Genomic DNA, 26,054 nt, shown 5'->3' on the forward strand with positions numbered 1-26,054 from the left:
TTAATATATGAGTGCTCCTTAATGTTTAAAATATAAACTTAAATTGCATCTTAGTCATAAATTTCTGACTCCACCACTGTCAAAAAGAGTTTTATATTCAGAATTTTAAAACAAAAAATTTAGGGTTTGTTTGTGCAACACTTTAACAGTAAAATATAGTTTAAGACATGTTTGGATGACAGTAAAAAACAAGACTTTTAACAAAACGATATTTTCAAAAGTGCATGTATAACCTGATTTTCTAGTTTATTGTCGTCGGATTCTTGCCACCCAGACACAAATCAGGTTTCAACAACTACTAGACATACTAAGATTTCGCAAAACTGAGTTTTTGCAAAAGCTGGTTTTAAGATTGTCATCCAAACGCAACTTTATAGTTAATATTTGATATATGGAACTCTTGGATTGGCAACCGAATGAAGTAGATTTGCCACCCATTTGAATCCAATGGGCAATTTTGGCTCATTCTCATAACATTGGCAGAAAGTTTTGACTTACTCTAGGCTTTTCCCTTTGATAGTTAAGCTCAGTATCCATAATCCATGTAAGGATGGAGGCACATGTTGAATCATTGATCTCTTCATATTCTTTGCTTCAGGTGTGTTCTAAAACTGTTTCTTTATTATACATTAGATTGAACACTAATTAATGTGCATTAGTGTTGTTCCAAGGAGCATAAGCCTAACTCGTCGAGCTAAGCAGGGGCGAAGCTAAAAAATTTTCATGAGGCGGGCTGAATTAAAGTTTCTAAATTTTGATTAGGGCCGAAATATTATTTTTCAAAATTTTTATATATAACAAGTGAAATTTTTTAAAATTTACATGTAATTTAAAAAAAAAAATTATTGTGGGGCCAGGGCCCATGCGAGCCTTGTCTTGGCTGCGCTCCTGGGGTTAAGCGCCTGCGAAAAGACAAGATTCTAATTTGATCTTTTTTTTAAGTGGTGGGGTGCGATACATAAGTTAAAAAGACCAATGAGGGATTTTTTCTAGTCTCTTTTCTAGATGGTATGTTGAGCTCCTGCTTGCTTACTGAGGGAGTACATGTGCACCGTAAACTCCTCTTACAATATTTCAACTTTGTCAGCTTTTAGTTCCCAAAAAAAACTTCTTTCATATGCACTTTTTTTTGTTTGTGAGGTATTTAACTAGGGGTGGGCGTCGGGCTGAGCCCGGCCGGCCGGGGGCTCGAGCCAGTTAAATTTACATTAAACAATATTAAAAATATATTATTTATATATATAAATATTTAAAATTCACTAAAATAAATTATCAGACCTGGCGCAGCCAGTTCAACCCAACCCAGACCCAAGTCCGGCCCAAAGTCAACTTGGGCCGGGGCCATCCCGAGGCCATTTTCATGGCCCAAGAACACCTCGTGGCTCGAAAGCCAGATGGGCAGTGTCCACTCTTATGTTTGGTGTTCATGCAAGGGACTAACAATGACGAGTCTTCTTTTTCAGGTTGCTTGTTTGTATATGGATAGGCATGTCAAACCGATTCAAATCTGATATCCAACATCCACAATAATTGGATATGGAAGAAAATTTAACATCCCAAATCAAATTGAATTTAGATATAAGAAATGTGAGTCAAATTTAGGTTTGGATTCCATCCTTTTAGGAAGTCCACATCTGATATATTCACACTCAACATATTGCAATGTGTTTCAAATCCAGTTTAGAAGTGAGATTCAAACTCACTTACTAATTTAAATATCAGATTCAAATTCGAATTCATATTATAAAATTCTTCAAATTCAAATCACATATAGTACATAACATTTTTAATCTGAATATGTGAACATCCAACAAAGTGAATGAGTACATACTAGTTAAATCCAACCCCTTGACACAATCCATATATATGGAAAACACCTTGGGGGTAAGGATGGGTACCTTTTAGGATTCAAACTGAAGACGTAGGCCCTACAACACGCCTCCCATCCCAACTCGTATATATATATATATATATATATATATATATATATATATATATATATATATATATATATATATATATAGAGAGAGAGAGAGAGAGAGAGAGAGAGAGAAATTGGTAAAAGACAGACACTATGTTAGGGATAAAAACCAAACCCCTTAATTTTTTGCCAAACAATTATTTTAGATAAAATACAAACATCTTAATATAGAAAAACTATTTTGATATAAAACATGCTTTGAATCAAATAGTTTTTATGAAAAAATATTGATTTTTCTATTACCAAAATGTTGATGCTATGAAAACCATTCATTTTTGCTTATTAAAAAAAACACTAGCAAATCCCAAAAAAGGATAAACTTAATACATATTTTGCATCAACATATCCTCAAGATCACATTGGTAAGGTTGGATTTCTAAAAAAAAACCTTCAAAAAATCATATTTCAAGGGTCTTTTTGTCACCTAAGCTATCAGTTTGATAGCCGCAGTTGGAGAGATGTCAGTTTGATAGCCGCAGTTGGAGAGAAAAGAAGAAAGGATCTGTTTCTGACGGAAAGCAATTTTAACGTTCAGCTAAAAAGGCGGTTTAGTAGTAAAGAGCGAATCTTCACAGTCCAAGAGAGAGAGAGCCGAGAGAGGCATTTCAAACACTTTGCAGGAATCTGTTTCTGAACCAAACGTAGGCTGATAATCCATAAACCCAGCTTGAACAAAACGTCACAAAGCTAAAGATAGTATAAGTCTCTTCAGCTTGATCGGCTATACAGTGAATGATTCAAGGTGCATGAAGCATGGCCTCCATCAGATGGTTGCCTGATCTTAATTACTTACTTCATTGTCATTTCTGACTCTGATTTATACATGGCAAACTCCCCCTGATTGTGCAGTATTGGGTTCGTGTGTGTGTGTGTTCACATGCACATATTGATCGTTAATGATTATTTCATCCTACTGCATGGCTGAGAGCTGAAACCCCATCTTTCCCCTCACGGTATCAGGTGGCTTGCTTTCTATGCTTCCGGCCTTCGAGGTGATACTTTTGCTTTGCAGAAGAACAAGAAGTTGATCCCACGGAAGCTTGAAACAAGGACTGACCACTTAGACACCTACCCACCTCCAATCTGGCCATTGCACCAACCCCTCTAAGCTTATGTTGATATTGCTGTTGTTAAAGTTTGAATAGTGTGTCAGAGCAAATGGGGTCCGCAAAGGACTGAGGTTTTAGCTGTGATGAGAAGACTTCCAAGGGTATCTTACTGGTGTCACTCCTTGTTCAAGCCAAGACTTTTCCAGCAACCAAGCAATAGAAGTTATTAGGTCGAATATACTTGTCCTCTATCAGCTGAAGTGTTTTTAGGAGCACTACAAAAGTATACTTTCTCTGTCATGGTTTGCTTGGCCTTGCTGATGTTAGAATCCTGTCACTGTAAATGTCGATCTTCCTGGATGTTTACCAGTCGTCTAGTTCCGTCGCTTGCCCCTAGCATGACCATTGTATTCAATTCTGAAGAATATCGTTTCAATTTTTCAAAACATTCAACTGACTGAACACAAAAACCGACAATGGAGTAGGAGTTAAAAATTTGAGAATCTCGGTGCTAAAACTAGCATTGAAGCATCTACCCTTTGGTGCAGTGAGTAAATCAATCAAGATCGTTCTAATTACCTTTATTTATACCCTTTTCATGAGCTTTTCTCCATTATGGGATTGTTCTATAAACAAGCACCAAATCCTTGCTTCTGCTTCCTGGATTGCTTCCCATATATATTTCATGTCCTGGTAATATGAACCTTAAGTTCTTAAATATGCATCAAGAAAGTTCTCATCACCTCCCATTTTTATCGCTTAGCCTTCTCCTAACCTCTCTGTTTCTCAATTGGTAGATACAACTCGATGGCATTTTTCTGTTTTGAGTTGGAGCTTAGGCAATATTTCTCTCAAAAACACAACCTGCGGTATGAGTACTTCAAAGTACACTGAGCTTCACACACAATTCATACACCAGCAGGACAGCACCTCAGGCTCTTTCAGGCTATACATACATAGTGGACATGCTGTGTTGATATATATTAGTTCTAATAGATGCCATTAACGGAAAATCAAATGCAGAAGAAACCATTACCCTTAGATAATGCGGATGCATCCGTTTGGATATTCAAGATGCAACACACGCATCTGCGTGGAAGTGCCAAAATAGGAAAAAAGTTTTTCAACTCCGACATCCACACCCCACCACCATAATAACAACACGTGCACACACACACACACACACACAACCACGCAGAAAGAGAACAAAAAGGAGAAATCCTCTTATAGAAACATGGAAAGGCCAATCCAAAAATGAAATTTGCTATATTCAGGAGACATAGCTATAGAGGAAATGAGAAGGCTGAAAACATAGGAACATTATTCCAATCCTGCAATTTTGGACCTCAGCCTTAAATTCTTCTTCTCCTGAAAAGACAGAATACAAATCTATGAGATCATGGGTTTAAGTACACAAAAAAAAAAAGGCTGAAAATAGGAAAAGGATTATTTACCACCAGATGCAAGCACTATCATTAGTTTTCAGGTACAAAATAGAATCATGAGATTATCGAATAAACTAGCAAGTAGCAGAAAAACACTTGGCCAGCATACTATAAGCCTAAGCAAGCAGCATGAAAAAGAATGAAAAGACTACAGCCACAAGTTGATGTAAGGTCTAGAATGAAATTTCCTATGGGCAACAACGAGAGATACCAAGAACACGACGAATTACGAAAAGACTACAGCTACAAATTGATGTAAGGTCTAGAATGAAATTTTCTATGGACAATAACCAGACATACCAAGAACATAACAAAAGAAGATAATTCCTTGGACACGAAGACAGAGGGTGATTGAGGGAGAGAAAGAGAGGGGGAGAGGAGGAACAATGAGTTTGTTTTCCTAAGAGGAAGAAGACTGCAGATCAAATTTGGGGTTTCACTTTTCCCTTGTCATTCTCTGCCTGGCATATCCTGCTCCATGCTAAAGCAGACGCATGCATATTCCAACATCTGGGTTGGCCACATGCCCCAAACCCTGTATCATCTCAACACTCGTGTAAGGAAAAGCTGCAAAACCATGTGATCCCTTTTACTATTGACTTGAACTTTGACGGATTGAAAAACCCCTTTTCCCCTTGAAAAGAGAAAAGCGCAGGGACCAATCTTGAGGCTACCATTCCACTGCTTCTCTTTTCATATTCTACTCATCCACTTCAATCTTTGCTTCCAATATCAAAGATCTAATTATTACAGATCAAAGTTGTACAGCACAATCTAAAGGCTTTTGAAGGAAAACACTTAGCAGTTAGGACGAAGTTGAGCCCATGTTTGGGCTTCCCAGTGATACGTAATGGCTTTTGGAAATTGGAAGTAATGACCGAACATATCAGAGAACCTAATTTTAAAGTACCTTTGATGTGACTCTATGATATTCCACTATTATTGGATTACAAAAGCAATTCATTGTTGAGGGGAGCATCTATCTACATCAATATCAATGTGGTCAATTTATGGCTAGATTGTTCTGATCATTTTGGCTAAGGAGATGGAATTTGTAATAAAAAGAGGGAGACCCTTGTGTCAATGAGGCACAGAAATGGTGATCAAGAATGAGATGCTGTAAAATATGTCACTGAAATCACCAGCAATGGGCATTGCGTGACAAACCCGCAAAGCAAACCACTTTATTTCCAATCATGGCTGGATATCCAAATCAGAAAGTATGAATTAAGATAACAGGAGACATGATCCTAGACTGCAAAAATTTAAACAGATGACGAGAAAGTTGTGATATGAGATTTAAGAAATCCTGAAGAAAATGTTCGAAACCATGTGGATTGGAAAGGCAAGATTGTTTTACATTGATGTGGTTTTGCAAATATTAAAGAGTGAAACGCTCATGAACTTTGTCAATTGCCAAGCCAGTCCAGCGTGCAGTCTTAGATGCCCGTTAAAACGAGCCAGCGAAATGAACAGAATTTAAAGGTACAAACAATATCTAACTAATGCTAAGACAAGAACAAATATCTGAATTAGTTGAGCATAAACATGTCAAGTTCAGTATTGCAAAAAAAGAGGATTTATTGTCAAATGCCTTGTAAAATTTTCTACATACAAAAAATGGATGGCTCATACACAAACAAGACCGCCGACAGATTGATATTATTAACAAAAATGCCTTGTCCAAAAATAAGCAGTAAAGGATTTTAGGGAAGAAAGGAAGGTACTACTAGAGCGAACACAGATGTCCAAAGTGCATGCATTGCAACAACAAGGGTTCTGGAGACAAGCCTGAAATGTATAAGGAAGCTCAATGTATATGCTTTCTCGTACAACTTCAATCAAGAGGAGAAAGTGAAGACTTTGCTGTGCTATTTTAAGGAGCCAAAAGAATTACCACTTCAAGCAGCTTATTAAGGTAAAACATGTTTTTAACTAGACTTTCAAGCTTCAAGCTCTATGACACTAAAAAATTTATATCTCGTATTAGTTAGCTTCTACTTAGAAGTTCATAAATTTAGATGCCGTTACCTGTATGCCAGGAATGACATCTGTATTAGTCAATTACCATGCATCCAGCCCTAGTAAGAAGACTAAAGACTCATCTGATGGATCATCTTTCCCGACTATTAAAAAGAAACAATCATTTCTCCGTTTCACATTTTCTGTTGCACGCTCCCAAGTTTCCAACCTTCCCATGTATCTTCTAAACTGAGCTCCTTTAGCAAGGATCTTCAATCGTTTGTGCAATCTTTACGTAACTTTATGTCTTAGAATTTGAAGGAAAGAAGTATGAGTCATTGGACATCTGCTTTTCAGGCATCGAAAATAGTAGACCTATGAGAACCTAGAGCGTTCCCCAGAAACGGCATGCTCCTTGACAACGTCCCCTGCCATTAGTGCGTATTCTGGTGATCATGAGCATTCACCAGCAGCTGCCGGATGAAATGATCTGCAGTCAGTTGTCACTGCCCAAAATAGTCATCTGAAACAAGTCAGACGGCCAAATATGCAGGACATCATTTGCTACGAACATTCCTGTCAAAGCTACAACTGTTCAATTACTTTGTCTGTGGAGTGTGGAGTCTTACCCTCTGCAACACCCGGTGCATAACAAAAAATACTTCATACTGCTTGCGGGCAACTATTCAAGAATCCCAATTCTTGCTGAAAACTAAAGACCATGCAAATTCTGCTTTATCTAACCCTGAAATCGCGGTAATCAAAATTATGCATTATCACTGCTGTTCAAACATCCAAGAGAGCGTGTCAATAAGAATTCCATAAAGCAGGCTCACGCATGGATGCAGACAGCGACAGTCCGCCGCGAATGGATGCAGTATAGTCTAAAATTAAACAAAGTTCATGCAATTGACAAAGAAATCAAAAGGGGAAAGGAAAGACATATTTACTTGTTCAAGAAGCATGGCAGAGCTCATTTCCACTTGACGTGATAGATTCTCAAGTTTAGAGAGCATCCTTCTGTAAAGATCCTCCAACTCTGCGGTATAATTTGCAGATTCGGCACCTATCAACGTATTGCTCACTCGTTCCATCGTCTCCAAAGCATCTTGCTCCCCAATTCTACTCCGATTGCTCCTGCAGTTGGCTTCTGCAACCACGTCCCTCTGACCTTTTGCATCCACAGAGAGCCAGGAGAAGGACGAAATGGGGCAAAATACATCGTAGTGGCCTCGAAATCCGGGGCCGACGTTGACGATATCGATCGATTTCGGAACGAAGGAGCCTCGGCGGAGGAACTCAAAAGCGCGGTACTCATGCGTGTGAATAGGCGTCTGAGGAGAGAAGGATCCGGACAGGAGCAGAAAAACGCGCGGTGGTTCCGCTTGTCTTACGGAAGCTAGGTTTTTATTGGAGGGCAAGATATTGAAGAGGGAAGAGGAGACGGCACGCTCGCGCATAGAAGGGCGAAGTTGGGTGTTTCTCCGGCCGACGAACCAGCCGATTAGGCCGGACGAGGCGGTCGAGGAGGTGGCGGGGGCAGCACCATCAAATTCCGGCTGCCTTTGCTGGGCGACAAACTTGTCGAGGGTGGGAAGATGGAGCAGGCCGGCGGCGTCATAGAAGCTCTGAGGAGAACCGGAGCAGACATAACCCGTGATGAAAGCGGCGACATTTTCCGCGACGGCGGCGGAGGGATCGGTGAAGCTGTCGTAGTCGTCCTGGAGCTTGGGGGCGGAGAGCTGGCGGACGTGGCCGAAGAGGAGTCCGTCGCAGTCACCGCCGGCGGCAGCGAACCGCTGCAGGAGAGAAGACAGTAGGGGCCCAGATATGGAGACCTTCTCGAGGGGCAGTTCAGGAAGGTCATATGCGCCTTCAACGTCGGCCATCACCCACCACCGGTTTCCGACGAACCAGAGGCTCACAAAAGAATCAAGAAAAAGGAAAAAAGACCGACAAATGGAAGCAGATGCCGCCGCTATTTGAATCTCGATCGACGATCGATGGATCGATCTATCGAGAAAACTGATTCGTCTGATTGGTTTCTTCTGCCGAGGCGGCGTTCCGGCTTCCGGGACGGCCAGAGGCGGTCCTTCCGTCGGCCTCTCGGCGAATGGAGAGACGACAGACGAGGGACGCGCTCGTCACGTTCTCGCACGGTCGCCCCTAAACTTTTGTCACATTGACACGTCCGCCGATGACACGCAAACGACGATGTATTGCTTAGGCCCTCCGGCTCAGGTTGGCCCGGGCCCGGGTTGGTCAGGCTCAGACCGTAAAAATGGGTTCGGGTCAGCTCACTCCGACAAAAAAATCGGGCCGGACCCTCGTGTCTGATTTTAATTGTTTTTGTTAATTTTAAATTATATATATATAATATAAATAAATTTAAATTTCTTTGATTAAATTGAATATGTAGCTCGGGGCTGGTCCTCGTTAGTTGGGCCTACGCCTACTCTTATTTATGAGGCAGTCAATCATCTCATTTACAACCCACAAGGTCGGTTTTATAACTTCATATTTCTTTATTCTTCCTCTTTAAATCAATTTAAAATATTTTAACTTAAAATTCTCAAATGATTTTAACGATGGGCCTACCACTGATCAAACTACCCATCTTACATTTTTTTTTTCTTATGTTTCTTTACAAAGATTTTACAAAATAATAACACTTTTAAATATGCTATATTTAACTGCCTAAAGTATGTAAAAATATAATATTTCGTGTTAACCCCTTCTTGTGCTCAGCCTAGGCCAGTGTGACATTGATTAGGTTTTAAAGGAGAAAGTGTCTTACATATGTTTTAGTTGCTTGAATCACTATTGGACTTACCATGGCAAGGACAAAACTTCGGCATGTACCCTTTTAAATGAAATCTAGGATTAAAGCAACCACATCCATAGTTGGCAAACTCGTCAGGCTAACTCAAGAATCGCCCAAGTCAGCTCAGATTGCCAACAAATCCAGCTACGGTTAAGGTTTGGCCTGACTCAGCTCTAACTCGTCTTAACTCGCTTGATTCAGGTACAATGATTTACATTATGGTTATTTGAATACTCAACCGAGCCGACGAGACCGTTCATCTACCCATCCGAGTCTGAGGCACAGGTTTGCTAACTACCATCACACCACTTAATATGCACACTACATAGTATTAAGAGGAGAAGGAAGCCAATTCTGGTTACTTGCTAGGTAAGTGAATTTCTACCACTTGAAATGGAGATCAGATCTCAAGATGCTCACTCTCTAAAATATACAGCTTGTCTCTAATAAATCAATGTTTGGCCTTGTATACTTATTTTAAGCTAACAATATTTATGTTTGACTTATATGAAACCAAATCTCATTTATGGACTGCTGCATTTTGTTCATCCATCAAATTTTTTCCAACCACAGTTACTTAGGCTTCTTTCATGGATCAAGGTTCATGATGAATAGATTTGCAATGGGAGACCTCATGTGAATTTCGGATTGGGCTTAATGTCAGACCTATTGCATGTTATGATGAAGCACAGTGATTGGCAGTGGTTGAGTTGTTCCTCTTGGGGCTGTTTGGCACCAATGGCATATTGTTACTGTCTCATGAATCTTTCCCAAAAATTGAGAGAGATTCATAAACTATGAATCTTCTCAATTTTTTAGGAAGATTCATGAGACCGTAACAAAATTGTTACTATTGGCAATAATCTTTCCGAAGTTGTTGCTTTAACCTTGCATCTGATTGATGTATCATTATACGGTAATAATGGTTCTTGCATTCTGGAGTCAATGGTAAGATGAGAATATATTTTGTGGGATCCTTATTCACATGAATCTACTAAGTATCATTATTTTGAAACTTAGGGTTATAGATAAAATATTTTGTACCCATGTTTAACTCCACACCCAAAGGAAACTCTAGTCTGGTGGACTCACCCCACAAGCATCTATAACCCTTGAATCTGATACTGCAACCCAAAAATACACACAAGCAAGATTTCAGATCAGACTTAGATTGATCATAAGCTATCAAACAAAGAAAACACTGATGACAGAATACTCTCATGGATGAATAAGCAGGGTGTTTCACAAATAGCTGAAAATATGGGGAGAATATATTTAATGAGTATGATGATAAGTTGTCAAATAAAACTACAGTATTTGTAAAAGCCTCAACCACAATTTTTTTAGGCATTTCAATGAAAAAAACAATGTAGGACCATGCTCAATCACATTTGGATGCTTATCCTCCACAATCTCATTTTGTCGAGTCTTTGTGCTAGTATTCTAATGATTAATCTCCATATTATTGAATAAATTAATTGACATTGTATTCACTTTTGCCATCTAAAATGTTTACTTTCTTCTCAAAATGTCTACCAACACAACAATGGGATGAACAAAGTTGGTCAAAGATTTGTATTCTTGTTGCAAAGGATACATGCAAGAAAAATTTTGTGCTATTCACAAGGGATGGACACCATAAATCAGAGTGAATGGAGGCAGCTAGACCGTATGAGATTTTTATTCAACCTAGAGCTGAGATTAATCAAATTGATATTTTTATTCAACCTGGAGCTGAGATTAACCAAGTTCCGTCTATTTAAAAACCAGACAACGTTGAGCTGTGGTTTCTGAGCCCCTGGTGCCAACCTTTGTTTTGTTCCAGGCACCATTACCTGTCCTGTTTTATTGCTCTTGATAAAAAAACATGGTGGAAGAAAATCTCACGTCTATGGTGAGTTGTTTAACTGAAACAAAATCCTTAATCTTAGGCATACGAAAAAGGTTTTCTAAAACAGCACTTCAAGAAGATGCCTGAGTTTGGCATCATCAACATGAGAACTATTCAACTTGTATAATCATCTGCTGTAATGGCATCTGATCCACAGAAAGCCTGAGATTAGTCAATGCAACTTTTATGCGAATGGTGGCCATGGTATTTGCAAACCGTTCATAGTCTGGATGAACTGCAACTGTCCCTGCTACAGGAGCTTGAGGAATAGTTCTTGCAGGAATGGTTAGAACCATTGAATCAATCCAAAGCAGAAGAACAGACCTTGTTGCGGATTTGGCAGACAACTGCACTCTCAGGCACCTAGCTCTGACACCATGAACGACAAAACAAGAAGAAGGGAATGCATGTTTCATTTCATGTAGTTCAATTCACTGAGAATCTATATCGATGGAATGGCAATTTCAAATTTTGTTTCTTGATGTTTTCGGTGGACCAGCCTATTCCTTCATACATGAATTTTTGCTGCCATCTCTAAAAAGTTTATAATAGTAATAATCAGATTGGACATTTTTTGCTGTTGCGATGAGGTTCGATTATGATTTTATCATCATGCTCGTAATTGCATATAGCTGCTGCCCATGTTCTTCATCAAATCGGTAGAATTGGTTTTAGCATCTCAAATGCAAGAAATGACTTTTCCATGTTATCATTACACATAGTTAGACCTATGATGATTTCATTTTCTAGCTCATCCAGTGTGCAGAAACCCAACTGCCAGTTTCAAACAAATGTAAGAATTAATAGGAGAGCGCCATCAGATTGGAGACTCGATGGAAGTTTGCTACTTTAACTAGCAGCGGTGAAGGGCTGTAACGGTACAACTGTTCCAGCCGTAGAGCCAATTCCATCCGAGTCCCCAATGTACGTTCTCTCTCTCTCTCACACACACAGTTCCAAACCCAAATCTGTCAGAAGCAAACTGTCTTATTACCAGCTTGAACACTTACTCCTATTTATACTTTTTTTAATGCTTACTTGGAAGAAATTGCCTTAAGATAAGTTTGACTTGCAAGTAATATGGATGGACTTATATTGCATCCTTCAATTCAGGTATTGCACTTGTCATTGTTTGCAGCCCACAAGAGAAACACACTAGAGATTCGAACCTCAAATTCCTTGAGTGTGGGTCGCCTTACCGCCCAACTGCACTTTGCCCCTTGAAGCTAGTCATATTTATACTTAAACATGTCCACAAATATAGGATCTAAACTTTACCCACATCGACAAAGGGTCAAAATACTGAAAAGTCCAGTCTGTGTCAGGTTTTATATTTTCAATAGCCTTAAGGTCGAACCCACTCAATTTGGTTAACTATTGAGCTCCAAATGGAACTGATTAAGAATTGTAGATACAGTCTACTTACTAGACAGCAGTTAGCATGTCAAAGAGCATGCCCAGCCGTTTCTTGCCAGAGCATTTTCAGTTACCTACAAAATCCTTGCATTTGGCAGATTGCTCTTTCATAATCATTTATTAACGAGATGTAATATGTGCACAAAAGCATCATCTAGTCATAAAACAGAATGGATGAACACTTGCAGATTGTGTATAAAACAATTGGTTCGACTGCAAGGAGAGTTCATATTTGTGGTGGACCTTGTTTCATTTTGTCATCTCACAACAACTTGAACCGAACCAATCGTCGGCATCAATCCGGCAGCACTTTTCCGGCTTTGGAAAAGTCAAGAGGCACGATTCTCACGCAACTTTATAAGGAGAACGCGTATGAAGGGGGAAACAGGAGGGCTGAATAAAATGCCAAAAATGTTGTATCATCTTTTGAAACCGTGGATGCAGAAAAGAAAAGAAGAAAGAAAAAGGAAGAACTCGAATTCAAGTTTGGACGAGTTACTTGGAGCAGAAAACATCCCCGTTTCTCTATAATTTAGAAATCTGAATGGGAAATCTATCGACTGTTTCGGTATTCAACGGTGGACAACTGGGACACCGGACACGCCAAAACGCTGGCAATGAATCAATCTTTTGCTTCAAGCTTTGGACTTCTTTGCATCTATTGGCAAAAACCGGTGGGAAGTATGAACCTACTAGAGTTCCTGCGGGCGCCCAATTAACCTGCAAAATATCAAAGCTTATTTGTCACTCTAGCAGCCACAGACTTTGCTCCTTTCGTCTTGGACTCCTACTCCTTCTTTGTCCCCAGTCAACACTCCCACGCTACAAAAAGAGAGGAGAAAACGAAAAATAGTTAGTAGATCTAAAGCCAAAGTCGAGCAAATAGCTCTTTAGATCGCTACCCACCTGGAGGCTGGAGAACAGGCTCTCCTCTGAGATCTTAGAGCAGCACGTTGGTCGTCTGCTGCAGGGCAGAGTTAATTGGCGGTTGTGTACTTGTATATTCTACGTTAAGTAACGTTTTTATACAATAGGAGAAGGATGACCTCACTCATGTGCACATGGATTCCCGGTGGTTGCGTTTCCTTGTTGCAGCAGCACAGCATCAGGCAACCGTGCCTCGCCGTTCCGACATCCTTGGCGAGTCCTTCTGCTGCTGCTATAGTAACAAGACGAGGTGGAAGGAAGTGCGTCGTTTCGCGAGCTGTGTCCTCTTCGGCTGTGGAGTCTCCTCCCAATAGGGACGATACCGGGTATGATGCCGCCGAGGAGGGGGTAGGTGGGGGAGAGGACGAGAAATTCTTGTGGAGGGATCATTGGTATCCTGTGTCGCTGGTGGAGGACCTTGACGCTCGCCTCCCCACGCCATTCCAGCTACTTGGCAGGGAGATAGTCCTTTGGAAGGATAGAGAGGGCAACTGGGTCGCCTTCGAGGACAAGTGCCCTCATCGTCTAGCACCACTATCTGTAAGAACTCTCTCTCTCTCTCTCTCTCTCTCTCTCTCTCTCTCTCTCTCTCTCTCTCTCTCTCTCTCTCTCTGTTGTTTTCCCCTTTTACTGGCGAGCACATAATGCAGAGAGGTGCTGATGTTGAGGTTGATTCCTTCTCTTATAGGAAGGAAGGGTTGATGAAGATGGGTGGTTGCAGTGCTCCTATCATGGTTGGTCATTCAGATCTGATGGTTCGTGTGCTAGAATTCCTCAGGCCTCTCCAGTTGGACCTGAATCGCGAGCGGCAGCGTCCCCAAAGGCCTGTGTGGTCAAGTTCCCGACTCTGATATCTCAGGGTCTACTCTTTGTTTGGCCAGATGAGAACGGCTGGGAGAAAGCTTCCCGTACTAAGCCCCCAATGTATGTTGCAGCTAAACTGTGAACTCCCCCGTTGGTTCTTGTGCTTCACATTCTTCAAGTCTTTAAATTCTGAAAGCCTGCTACCTGTTATGCTTTATTTGGATCAACCAGGTTGCCGGCTGATTTTGACGACCCTCAATTCTCAAGTGTAACAATCCAGAGGGATTTGTTCTACGGTTATGACACACTTATGGAGAATGTTTGTGATCCTTCTCATATAGATTTTGCCCATCACAAGGTGCGTCTAGTTGATGCAAAATTGCCATCGTTGGCTGCTTCATCTCTTGGACTTTTATTTGATGGATGCTTCTCTTTTGCCAATCGTGTTCTAGTTTTTCCCTTTTTAAGGAAGAATTGTTGCTTAGCTAAAAATTGCATTGTCAAAAAGGTACATAAAAAAATGAACGCCACTCTGAGTTATGACGAAGAAAAACACTTTGTTATCAGGTTCATGGTTCTTCAATTCCGAGTTCTTAATCTGATGGTATGCTTTGGAAAGTATATGCATGAAAAGCGCAAGATAACTGTAGCTCGGCTAGTGGTTAATCCTCAAGTTTTATTTTTTGTGAAGAAACTTCTATACAATTCGGCGTGTTTGTATGGCTTAGGTGTCATTTAGTGGCTGTTGGTACACATTTTCAAGTTTGTACCCAATTTTGTGCAATGGAATGTCTTTAAACCCTCTCTCTCTCTCTCTCTCTCTCTCTATCTTTTTCTCTTCTTTGCATTTGAAACAGCGCCAAAATTACTGTATTAACAAACTATCTTTGTGAAGTAGCTAATTTAATGTTAGACAGAAGATGATTTCTACTGTTGCATGGCAAGTTAAAAGTGTTCTTGCGTTTGCACGTACTTGAGATTTGGATGGGTACTGTACAGTAGTGATCACAAACGAGTAATTGATGTTTCCAACCTCTCAGACAATGAATTGTTTGGTTGCTTCCTGAATCTTCTTTTCTATATCATAAATTCCATGTAATAATCACTTCCAGTGCCAAATGGTTAAATGTTGCTTCTAATTGTGGACTTATCTGACAGGTCACTGGAAGAAGGGATAGAGCTAAACCGTTGACTTTTAAGTTGGAAGATAGTGGTTTTTGGGGATTTTCAGGATCTAATGATGGAAACCCTCGGATTAGTTCCAAATTTATTGCTCCATGCTACCTAATAAACAAGTGAGTTTGTGCTCTTGGTTGTTTCTATGACGTTATGCCAAATTCACGTCTCACTTCTAGGTATGTTAAAGGAGGGAAATGGTGTCTTCTGTTATGAGTTATGACTCATTATTACTGGGGTCCCAGCTCGTACCAATCCGGCTGCTTCAATTACGAAGATGAGTGGAAAACCTGTGTCTTGTAGATGTACTCAAAAAAACGTCGTTGCATGTTTTATTCTTGCTAAATCTTAGACAGTTGCTAATAAACCACTGGTTGAGCCTTTTGATATTAACAAGCAGACCTTTTCCATAACAATAATTTTGGCTACCCGTGTATTGGTGACAGAACGATCTAAAGGGAGGTTGATTTATGTCACTATTGTTTAAAAATATTTTTATGTTGTTCTTATCTAGTGTCAGTTGGTTATTTCTTTCCCATTAATTGTGTAAATCGCTATTTGCTTTATTGTAATACTTTTTTCAAATATCAACTCTCCTAATTTTTAAAATAATTCTCACATCTTTTGGATTTTCTTAAAAATTTTACTTTCCAATTTAGAACAGTTCTGATTTGATGGAATACCACTGATACTGTGAATTTTTTTGAAAAACCATTCTATTCAAAAACTGATTTTGACAATTTTTTAGGCAGAGAAAATTACTGTAGCTATATCATGTTTAGGAGTAAAGGTAAATCTAAATTCCACTTGAAGGATAAGGCTGCTGCCTTGTTGTTCTGGTATAGAAAATACTGAGCTGCACTATCGTTATTAGCTGCAGTTGCTGTCGTGTTTTATGCTTGCTGTTGTTTGTAATAAGTAACCATGCCAGTCTTCATTTCATTTTTTAGGATAGGGATAAATACAACATTTTCGTCTTTATGGTTTGAAGCTAGCCAATTAGTAGTTTAATATATTTTACAAGTTTCTTTATTGTGAGAAATTAACTCTTTAGATTGCTGGAAGTACTGAATGCTGACTGTTTTCTACTCTTGTCTTTTCAGGATAGAAATAGATACAAAGCTTCCTCTTTTAGGTCCTCAAACCTGGAAAATCTGGATTTGCTCATTCAACATTCCTATGGCTCCTGGCAAGACTCGATCTATTGTCTGCAGTGCCCGAAATTTCTTTCGATTTACAATGCCAGGACCAGCATGGTGGCAGGTTAGCTTTTCCCTCTGTTCTTTTTATAGATATACTGCTTTCAAACTTTGCAGGGCAATAATTATCTTTGTTTCTTGTAACATCTCGTTTTGCTTTTCATCTTAATTTCACTTCATGCTGGGTTGAATTACATGTACAGTTGTAGCACTATGCAATGCTATGTAAATGGGTTTCATCATAACCAAAATGCCATATAATGTCTATGAGTGGATGAATTGATAATTAAAATTCTTTTGTGTGGACCAAAGAATTTTAGTGCGATAGCAAAATGATGTTTAAGAGTGCTTTCAATGGTTTGACCATTGTCACAAATATCGTTCTTAGGTTTTTAATGGTGAGATTTTTCTCAGTATTTCTTGGCAAAGTTGTTTCACTTGGTAAAATCTCAGGAAAAACTCGGAAAACTTTAAACAATTGAAAAATAGGTAAAATGAAATAAATCAGAAACTAATAAGAAAGCATAAATAAAACATGATAAAAGTGATAAAAAGAATGTCTTAATGATGATAAAAATGATGAAAAATGGTTTAGTTTAAGTCCAAATTTGAATACATGAGGATATTAACGTTAAAAAAAGAGAAAAATGAAAAAACTGGAAAATACTGTGAAAAACATGATAATAACTTTTTCCCTTTCTTTTCAAAATATCGTGTTTTTTTTCACCATTTTTTTGTTTTTCTTGTTAATATTGCAATATTTTCAAAAATATCGTGATCTGAACATCTCATTCATGAATGCAAGATATGCATACAAGAGGCACCACACCTAGCTAGGTTGGTCCACTGAAAATTAAGGATCATGTCGGACAGTGTCATGGTACCCATGGTTCCTAGGCTGAAGGATAACTGAAGCAAGACAAGGTAGACATACAGCTTCGGATCTGGCAAGTTTTGAACATGCCCAGGCATTCAGTGCTTCCCCTTGTCACGGGAGAAAGGAAATGAAAGAAAAAAAGATCTGTCCCTATGTTTGGGGTTAGAAGGCAAGCATACTAACTTGTAGCTATGTTCTTTTTAACTGTGTTGAAAGAATACTGCATGCTCATGCGTAGTCTTGGTTAGTAGTTCTTTGTAGTTTTAAGGGTTTGTTGTTTATTCAAGTATTTCTTGCAATGCATCAGAAAATGACAACATAAGGCCGAATGGATCATTGATTTTGATGTCATGGAAGACAAACATATAACCTAAAATGTTATAATCAAAATGTGTTTTTCTTTGAATATGATAGATATTCGATGTGTTAAATTTGATTGATGCAACACTCGATTATGCAAGAAGAATATCTATTAATCATGGTTTGGTTGTGAATGTTACGCCTACCTTCATTCTATCTGCATATGATTTGAACTTATTTTGCCCTTTGTCTTACTGTAATATGAAACTTCCTCTATGTATATCAAGAGATTTTATTAGTAAATCTTGAAAGGAAAATTTATTAGAACATCAGCATTTATATTATTTTTATACGAGTTTGCTTGACACTTTCCTTTTGCTAGTTAGGTTCATTCATCAACATTTGGCATTCTGCTTTGATTTTATCTTTACGAAGTTGGTTCAGCGTTTATGTTGCTTTTAAACCTGATCTTGCCTGTTCTGTTTTGGTTTTATCCTTATGCAGTTGGTTCCAAGATGGCATGAACACTGGACTTCAAACAAGATCTATGATGGTGACATGATTGTTCTTCAGGGCCAGGAGAAAATATTCCTATCCAAGTCGAAGGAGTCATCTGACATCAATCAACAGTACACTAAGCTGACCTTTACTCCCACTCAAGCTGATCGGTTTGTTCTAGCTTTTCGTAATTGGTTGAGACGTCATGGAGATAGCCAACCAGAGTGGTATGATTCAGTTGTCCAGCAGCCTCTTCCTTCAACAGTATTGTCCAAGCGTCAGGTGCACTCTCTCTCGCTCTAGGTTTTATCATATGCGTGTAGTTTTAGCAAAAACATTCATGGGCTTTCAGATGACTTAAATGGGTTTCCCCTTGCAGATGATGGACAGATATGAACAACACACACTTAAATGTTCATCATGTAAGAGTGCATATACTGCTTTCCAGACTCTCCAGAAAGTGTTGATCGGTGCAGCTGTTGCTTTGACTGCAACAGCTAGCATCCCTGCCGAAATGCAGTTGAGATTTCTTCTAGCTGGCGCTGCAGTTGCAAGTGCTGCATTGGCGTACATCTTGAGCCAGTTGGAAAAGAATTTTGTGTTTGTCGACTATGTTCATGCGGATATTGATTAGGTCTAGGGCAGTCTGAATTGTGCTTATCAAGTTTCTTGGTCTTTGAAGTGCAAGAAAAATATCTTATTGTAATCTGTGTATATCCGTACATGTAAATATCCTCAAACGTCTTGCTCCAATGTCGCATAAAATTTTCTTTCTGAACTTTAAATTTTGCAAGGCAGAGCACCGCCCCCCCCCCCCCCCCGCCCCCCCCCCCACCCCTACCCGGCGGCTTCATCTCATATCCTCCACCACGGCAGAATTTTTTGGAAGATTTCTTTTTCGGTGCAGAAACAGGAGCTTCAATAAATTCGGTGTGAGTTCTTATAACGATTTGCCCTTGACATGCCTTCTATTCCTCCACCCCCTTTTTCTCTTGAAAAGGGACAAAAGGGAGAAAGGAAAAAAGAGACCAACTTCATAAAACTGAGGTGATTTTTGGCCGCCGAAAAACCTTTGTTGAAGAAATGCTTCCCTATGATTACTTATCGAGTACAAACCAAACCCTGGTTAACATTTTATTCATCTTCGGCCGGCAACCCCGTCTAGCATCCAGATCATTGTGAAGATGATAGTTACCGTTGAGATTTGACTACTGGCCGGGCTTTCTGACTACTGAGAAGGAAAGGAAATACTTACATTGCAAGGAAAAGTAATGTGCCGAATCAGAAAGGAAATACATTTATTTTACTGACAGCTTTGGTATGTAATCATCAGAAGAATAACTGCTTGCAGTTTGCAGCAGATGCTTCTAGCGGACAATATGCGCACTTGAACATCCGTGTGTTGTTCTTTGACAGCTTCGTTATTGATTGCTTGCACAGCACATGCCCACAAGGCAACATCATTGGTGGGTTTTCCTTAGTACCCTGGTCACGTGAAACTGGGCATACAAAGATGGAATGGAACTGGAATTCGCTACCCAACTCCACTGGAACTGGCAGTTGCTTCATTGTTTGCCATTCCTGCTTTTTGGCAGCCATTACATTCGTAAGCTTAAGCAACGTAGGCAGTCCTTGTGTTCCTGCAGCGATCGTCATATATAGTGGGCTCTGGTAGGATTGACCTAATAACCTGCAATACTCTTGAATAAGTTCTGCTGCTAGTTCATCCCAGTGAGAAGGTGCAAGCAGCTCTGCATATGGAGATGAGTCCATCTTTCCCACCCATAGAAGGCATGCCATTAACTTCTGGACCTCACACATCCGAACTGCAGCAAAAGGAGCAAGGTAGCTTCTAGCATATTCCAATGCCTCGTTTCTGTTCCCATTCTTCAGTATCTCCATAAATTGCAGCCTGTGGAGCTTTAGTTCAAGCATGCATTCTCTGGAAAGATGTTCATGATGGGCAGAAACCCATTTAAGAGCTGGCTCAAGGTTTTTTTTCTTCAACTCCTCAAGCATGTGATACATCTCCAAGAAAGGGGCTCGAAGGTTGGATGAGTTGGGCACACCAGTCTCAGCCACAAAGCAGTCACCTAGATCAAACAGACCTTGCCTGTAAAAGTGTGTAGCAATAATCTCATTAACAATCTGCAAGTCAAACTCAATGTTTTTATATGATGTAGCTATGTCTGGAATGAAGGCCTTCTCAAGGAATTTTGTGTATTTGCTGAGCGCAACATTGAGTTCCTTTTGTGAACCGTTGAGTTGCCTGTGCAGGCCAATGTCAGTTAGCCTCTCGTTTAGTTCCACAAGGGCAGTTTTGATTACGCATGCATCTTCTTCCGTGGTCATACTAGACTGCAGATTCATCAATGCCTGCCCAATTTCATGAGCCACCTGATCAACTACTTCCTGGGTTTTAGATGTGAACAACTTCTGCTTCTTGACAACATGCTCAAATGCATCCTTAATGGCAGTGAGCTCCATAACAAATTGGACAAGTTCTTCCAGAAAACTATCTTCTGCAGCATTCACAAATTAATATACTATTATTCCACAATAAATAAGGCACACATATCAAAGGAACGTATGGATGAAAAAGTTAAAGGATCGATATTTTCCACATAAATCTTCTTGGTTAGCAAACTAAACTGCAAGCTTCGGTTAAGAAGCAACTCATCAAATAACAGAGAAAAATATATTGTTGAGTGTTATGGTTCGCAAAATGAGCCTGCAAGTTCAATTCCAGCAGCATAAGCCATTATAGTCCTAAATGCAGAACAGTGAACATTGGCAGAGAGCACTAGAAAAAAAACTTCCATAAAAAAAATGAACTGCTAAGATCTGTTTATCTCTTTAACACTCGTCCAGTAGTGGAGAAATCTCTGCTGTCAATTATTAGTTTTAGCAAAGTCTTAAGTGTCTCCTTGGAGACATCCGATAAAATTGGCATGATAGAAAGCAAGCTAGAAACGAAATATTTCTGATCCTAAAAATACCCAGCATATGATTACCTCTTCCATACTCTCCCTCAAGTTGCAGAAAAATTGCAACTTGCAAGCAATCTATTTTAGTATCGATCTATTTCACCTCCTTTCTGGAATACAAGTATGCACTGTGAGAATTTGCAGAAGCAACAAGGAATCATTTATCACCATCTTTTCCAGTTACAGGTGAGAAACAGAAGCAATGTTCACAAATTTTTGGCAACCAGCAGTCTAAATTCCCAAATTCTGATAGCAATTCCTGCCAGATGTGGCAGAAGCAGATACGTACCCCAGTTGTCTGTTCATGTAGTTGGCACATGGAAACATGTTTCTCACATGAATCTGCCTTGAGCATCTCAGAGTGCCAATGGCAAACCACTTGCGCCCTGTGCAGAAAGGCTTCTGAACCCTTACCCCATCTAGTCATTGGCTGGCTAGTAACACTGGGGAATTGGTCTTTATTTCCCAGAAATTTATACTTAAAAGACTAAGGGGCCATCATGTGGAACTGCTGGAGCAAACAACAGCACATAGTGGACATACAGATTCCATAAGGTATGTTGCATGGATTGATAATTGACATACGTGGCGACTTATTGGACAACCCTTTCGTATACTTTTCATTTTTTTCCACCATGTTGACAGAGCTCATGCCATCTATAGTCATCAAACACAGAATAACACATATGGAAGGCTACCGCATAACAAATTCCCTATTACCTATGTGCTTTACCGTGTAAAAATGAATTTTGCCATTTGTGACACTTGAGCAGACTGCTAGGTAGGGCTGCACAATGAGTCGAGCCAACTCGAGCTTGATTCAAACTCACTTGTCTAAACTCAACTCGAACTCGACTCGTTTATAAATTAGTCAGGCTCGAGTTCAAATGTACACTTGAAATGTTAAATGATACGAGTTTGAGTTGTAACTCGTAAGAACTTAACTCATTTAAACTCGACTCGGCTCGACTACATAACAAATGTTGAATTATAATGAAAAAAATAGTTAAACGAATAGCAACTGAACAAGTTAATCGAGTTAAATGAGTTAACGAGCTAAATGAGTTAAAGAAACGAGACATGCTTAACATAAGCGAGTTAAATGAGTTGAGTTTGAGCTCGATGTTGTATTGTTGGGTCGAGCTTGAGCTTGTTCACTCGAGCTTGACTCAAGTTCAAGCTCAAGTTTTCTCAGCCAAGTCGAGCTCGAGATGGCCCAACTGGAGCTCAACTCAGCTCGTGTGCAGCCCTACTGCTAGGGGATTAAAGCAAAGCCTGCAGCTTTCATAGATTAGAAGACGTGAAAGTAGTTATATATTTTGTAGAAAGAAATGATTCAAATATTATTCTCTATCAAATGGACTATGTGCAACAATTTGACCTAGTCAGATCAAGAACCACATAGAAAAACATTAATTACAAAACTGCCAAGAAATTTGTCATTATTCAAATACTCCAGCAGCTCCTATGAAGCTCTTATGTACCTGAGTTTCTCTCTTTTGTATACCTGAAAGAAAGAAATTTATGTTATGCCTACTACATTTTGATAATTTTGCCAAAAACAAGTCAACTTACCATCATCATTAATGAGGTTATAGTTGGTAGCCTGGGGGTCAGAACAATGTGTTCAATGTTCTAAACTTTCATAGTAGATTGATCTGCACTTATTTGCTGGTAAAGAAATTAAGAACATAATAACAATTATTAGTCTCAACTATATCTCCTGTAGCTAAAATATCATGAAAAGATAGTTTTTTAGTTAACTATTAGGGGAGTTCTTAGAAAAAGAGTTTAAAAATGTAAAAATGGTAAAATCAAGTAAGAAAAGATCAAATAAAATAAAAAAAATACGAAGATAAAAGCATACTTCAACAGACAAAATAATAGATAAAGTAAAAGTAAAGAAAAATATAAAGGAAAATATGATATTGATGGCATGGTCTTGATAGAATCACAAAGATTTCTGAAAATATTTTTCTAGAAAATTACCCATGAAAACACTAAGAACTTATCGCTGGCATTATCTCAGCTCGATAAAGATTTGTAAATCCACTATTGATTGAATAATGATTATATTCATCAATGAGGTAAACAATAGAGCTACTATAAACATCTAATCTAGCCTTATAATATAATTAGCTTTCTTAGATTAATAGAATTTGTCATTGGATCACCTTTTTGATCTATATACTTTATCATGACTGATTTTGAATTTTGATATCTATACTTTAGACTTTTAGTACTGAGTCATAACTTGTGTCTGATGCATCTGTCTCAATTATCCATATGAATTCCATTGTTTCATCAGAAAATTCTAACTTTGGTAGATTTTTACAAAGGGTTTGTATTTTTTGTATAATCTTTTTATCTTTATCATTCCAATTATATTCACTATTATATCATCTATATAGATAACACAGTTTCTTAGACAGCTAAATTGTTTATCCATAAAGGCTTGATATAAACTCACAAACCAAATTAAAGCAGACGATAAATCTTGTCCAACAAGACATTAATAACATAAAAACAGAAATAAAAATCCTCAATACCGAAATAAGCAAGACAAGAACAGAAGTCCATGAAACCAAAATAGATATACAAAACCTACAAGAGCAAACAAAAATATAGAGTTCCTCTTGCTTCATACATAATTCCGCATCAAACATGCTGAGGATTCCTTCTGGATTTATTAAAACTGAGACTCTTGCTTCATACATAATTACTCAAACAAATGGCTATGCAAAATTATAAGTTCTAACGACTACTTTCAAAATAAATGCCAAAACTAAGTGCCCTGGATAATAAAATGTAGATATAGTGCTCAAAGCTCAGCTGAATGTCTCACAATAACGCTTGTACAACCAAATAACCAATAATTCTTTGTAACAGTCTATCTTTCAAAATTTGTGCTTGCCTTTATGCACACATAGAAGCAACAACATTGTCATTAGCTGGTTGCCTACAAAATCCTCAAGTATGAAATTCATGAGATACTTTTATTTGCTCATCCATAGCCTTAAATTCTTGCAGGTTGTTTCAGTTTAACGTAAGGTCTGTGCCTTAACAGTGAATAGTGTACCTACCTCCTGAACAGCTAACTGAAAGAAAGAGAATACTGGTTTAGCTATTTCTTTTCTGGCACAAGAATAAGTCAAAATAATGTACGATAGCAAGTGAAGTATATGTCTTTCCATTAAAGAACTTTTCATTTGCTTTTATGCAAAAAATAACTCATTGATCTGCAACTGCAAATAGACGACATCTCCAATAGTTTTTCCACTTCCTTCTCAATTCTCATGGTGCATCACCTACCAAGTAAGCCCATGTAGCCGCTTAAAACTTGCACTGAGAGCGGTATTAGGCCAAACAAGATGAATTAGAGCTTAAAGAAAGAAAATCAACCAACTTTTTATACTAACTTCCTCTAGGCCGTTCCAAGTTCCAACAATTGCATTTCATTAACTCATCGTTTCGGTAATTTATTTTCCAAAACAGAAGATGACGTGCACCTGCATCTGAATGCGTGCATGTCGAGAAAAATGACTTTGTTAGCAAAATTTTCTCCATTCAGGGGCTAATGTTGGTAAGATGCTATTCATATACACGAAGAATGTCAGAGAGAAAACCGAAAGAGGAGAAGAAAAAGGGTGACGAAAACACCAACAGTGGTGATATTATCAATAACTTAAACTATAACAACAAGAAACCATAGTAAATGGGGAGCATAAGAATGAAGAAACGGCAGCTTGGGAACCAAACAAAAAATAATAATAATAATAATTATACGAAGTGAAACAAAAAACGTAACGATCAAATCGGCACAACACAAACACGCAACAATCGACAAACAAGCACGGTTCCACGAAACAGACAATTCACGAAGAAGAAAAAGGTGAACAATATCAAATAGAGAAAAAGGGCAAGAGAGACAAAAAAAAACATCCTCAGTATTCCTTACGATGCTGGTGATGAGAACTAGGAGTTTTGAAGATATTCGCTTGCGACGAAGACTGTAAACCGATCAGGGTCGTCGGAGAAATCTCACTGATGGCACTCGCGACCACCAGGGTAGAGAGCAGCGGGGACGTCAGAGAAGAAGGAAGAACCAGTGAGAGTGAGAGACCAGACAACGGAAGGCGTTGACAAAAAAGGAGAGAGAGGAAGAGCCCGAGAGAGGGGGGAAGTGCGGCTCTCAGGCCGAGATTCCAGAGAGTCGGCAACGATTCGGAGAAGAGGGATCGGCAGCAGGCACCACCATGTTAAAGATCAAACGCAAATTTCAATTTCATATCACTTCAAATCTAAGATTAAATAATCAAAGGCCTGTCATTCCATCTCACCCTCAGAATTTTATTTTTAAAAGAGCTCCTTTAATTAATCAAAGAGATAAATTATCTCTTTTGTCTTCTCTCACTAAATAATTTTCTCGTACCATCAGATACAAACGGAATGAAATTCTTGTCATTTGAAGGAGAAGATCTACAACATTTAAATTAATAAATCATGTGCCAACAACCAGACAACTCTTTATTTCTCTCCCCAAGAAATCAGTTTGAGAAAATAAGGGGTTGTCATAATGTGAAAAAGAATTATTTAGGGTCTAATCTATCTCTCTCTTGCCCATTCGTGTTAATTTGGGGGCAACTTATATATATATAAGAGAGAGAGAGAGAGATAAACAGACGAGTTGAAATCCTTCAACCATTTTAAACTTCATG

The 26,054-nt window shown here is 38.9% G+C and overlaps 3 protein-coding genes across 9 annotated transcripts; 1 reads left to right on the forward strand and 2 right to left on the reverse strand.

Moving 5' to 3' along the window:
• Positions 1–4,231: 4,231 nt before the first annotated feature.
• LOC116266432 (uncharacterized) lies at positions 4,232–8,709 on the reverse strand. Of its 4 annotated transcripts, none has more exons than XR_004175359.2 (4): positions 7,388–8,709; positions 7,067–7,182; positions 6,507–6,943; positions 4,232–4,398 (listed from the first exon to the last, which is right to left on the reverse strand). XR_004175359.2 is itself a non-coding variant. In XM_031647654.2 (2 exons), exons 1-2 carry the CDS (start codon positions 8,324–8,326, stop codon positions 4,351–4,353), a joined length of 987 nt encoding a protein of 328 aa, XP_031503514.1. In that variant the 5' UTR covers positions 8,327–8,700; the 3' UTR covers positions 4,232–4,350. The 4 variants fall into 4 exon arrangements, 1 of the variants encoding a protein (XP_031503514.1); XR_004175360.2 differs by having other exon boundaries at positions 6,507–6,960; XR_004175357.2 differs by having other exon boundaries at positions 6,507–7,182.
• Positions 8,710–13,160: 4,451 nt separating this feature from the next.
• LOC116266420 (pheophorbide a oxygenase, chloroplastic) lies at positions 13,161–19,134 on the forward strand. The gene is made up of 7 exons (XM_031647638.2): positions 13,161–14,035; positions 14,184–14,419; positions 14,531–14,657; positions 15,458–15,594; positions 16,579–16,738; positions 18,356–18,631; positions 18,729–19,134. Exons 1-7 carry the CDS (start codon positions 13,610–13,612, stop codon positions 18,981–18,983), a joined length of 1,617 nt encoding a protein of 538 aa, XP_031503498.1. The 5' UTR covers positions 13,161–13,609; the 3' UTR covers positions 18,984–19,134.
• A 412-nt stretch (positions 19,135–19,546) lies between these two features.
• On the reverse strand, positions 19,547–25,643 carry LOC116266421 (protein RMD5 homolog). Of its 4 annotated transcripts, XM_031647640.2 has the most exons (5): positions 25,295–25,643; positions 22,912–23,007; positions 22,821–22,843; positions 21,364–21,446; positions 19,547–20,871 (listed from the first exon to the last, which is right to left on the reverse strand). In XM_031647640.2, exon 5 carries the CDS (start codon positions 20,834–20,836, stop codon positions 19,679–19,681), a length of 1,158 nt encoding a protein of 385 aa, XP_031503500.1. In that variant the 5' UTR covers positions 20,837–20,871; positions 21,364–21,446; positions 22,821–22,843; positions 22,912–23,007; positions 25,295–25,643; the 3' UTR covers positions 19,547–19,678. The 4 variants fall into 4 exon arrangements, with proteins under 4 accessions (XP_031503500.1, XP_031503501.1, XP_031503499.1 ...); XM_031647641.2 differs by lacking the exon at positions 21,364–21,446; XM_031647639.2 differs by lacking the exons at positions 21,364–21,446; positions 22,821–22,843; positions 22,912–23,007 and having other exon boundaries at positions 25,295–25,641.
• Between the last annotated feature and the right edge of the window lie 411 nt (positions 25,644–26,054).

Source organism: Nymphaea colorata, chromosome 12, assembly GCF_008831285.2.
Source record: "Nymphaea colorata isolate Beijing-Zhang1983 chromosome 12, ASM883128v2, whole genome shotgun sequence".
NCBI classification, from domain to species: domain Eukaryota; kingdom Viridiplantae; phylum Streptophyta; class Magnoliopsida; order Nymphaeales; family Nymphaeaceae; genus Nymphaea; species Nymphaea colorata.

Coding starts and splice junctions, on each gene's coding strand:
- LOC116266432 (XM_031647654.2), bottom strand. CDS start 8,326: ATGGCCGACGTTGAAGGCGCATATGACCTTCCTGAACTGCCCCTCGAG. Junction 4,399..7,387: donor CTGCCATGCTTCTTGAACAA/GTAAATATGTCT, acceptor CTGTCTTTTCAG/GAGAAGAAGAATTTAAGGCT.
- LOC116266420 (XM_031647638.2), top strand. CDS start 13,610: ATGACCTCACTCATGTGCACATGGATTCCCGGTGGTTGCGTTTCCTTG. Junction 15,595..16,578: donor CCATGCTACCTAATAAACAA/GTGAGTTTGTGC, acceptor TTGTCTTTTCAG/GATAGAAATAGATACAAAGC. Junction 18,632..18,728: donor CAGTATTGTCCAAGCGTCAG/GTGCACTCTCTC, acceptor TTCCCCTTGCAG/ATGATGGACAGATATGAACA.
- LOC116266421 (XM_031647641.2), bottom strand. CDS start 20,836: ATGGAGCTCACTGCCATTAAGGATGCATTTGAGCATGTTGTCAAGAAG.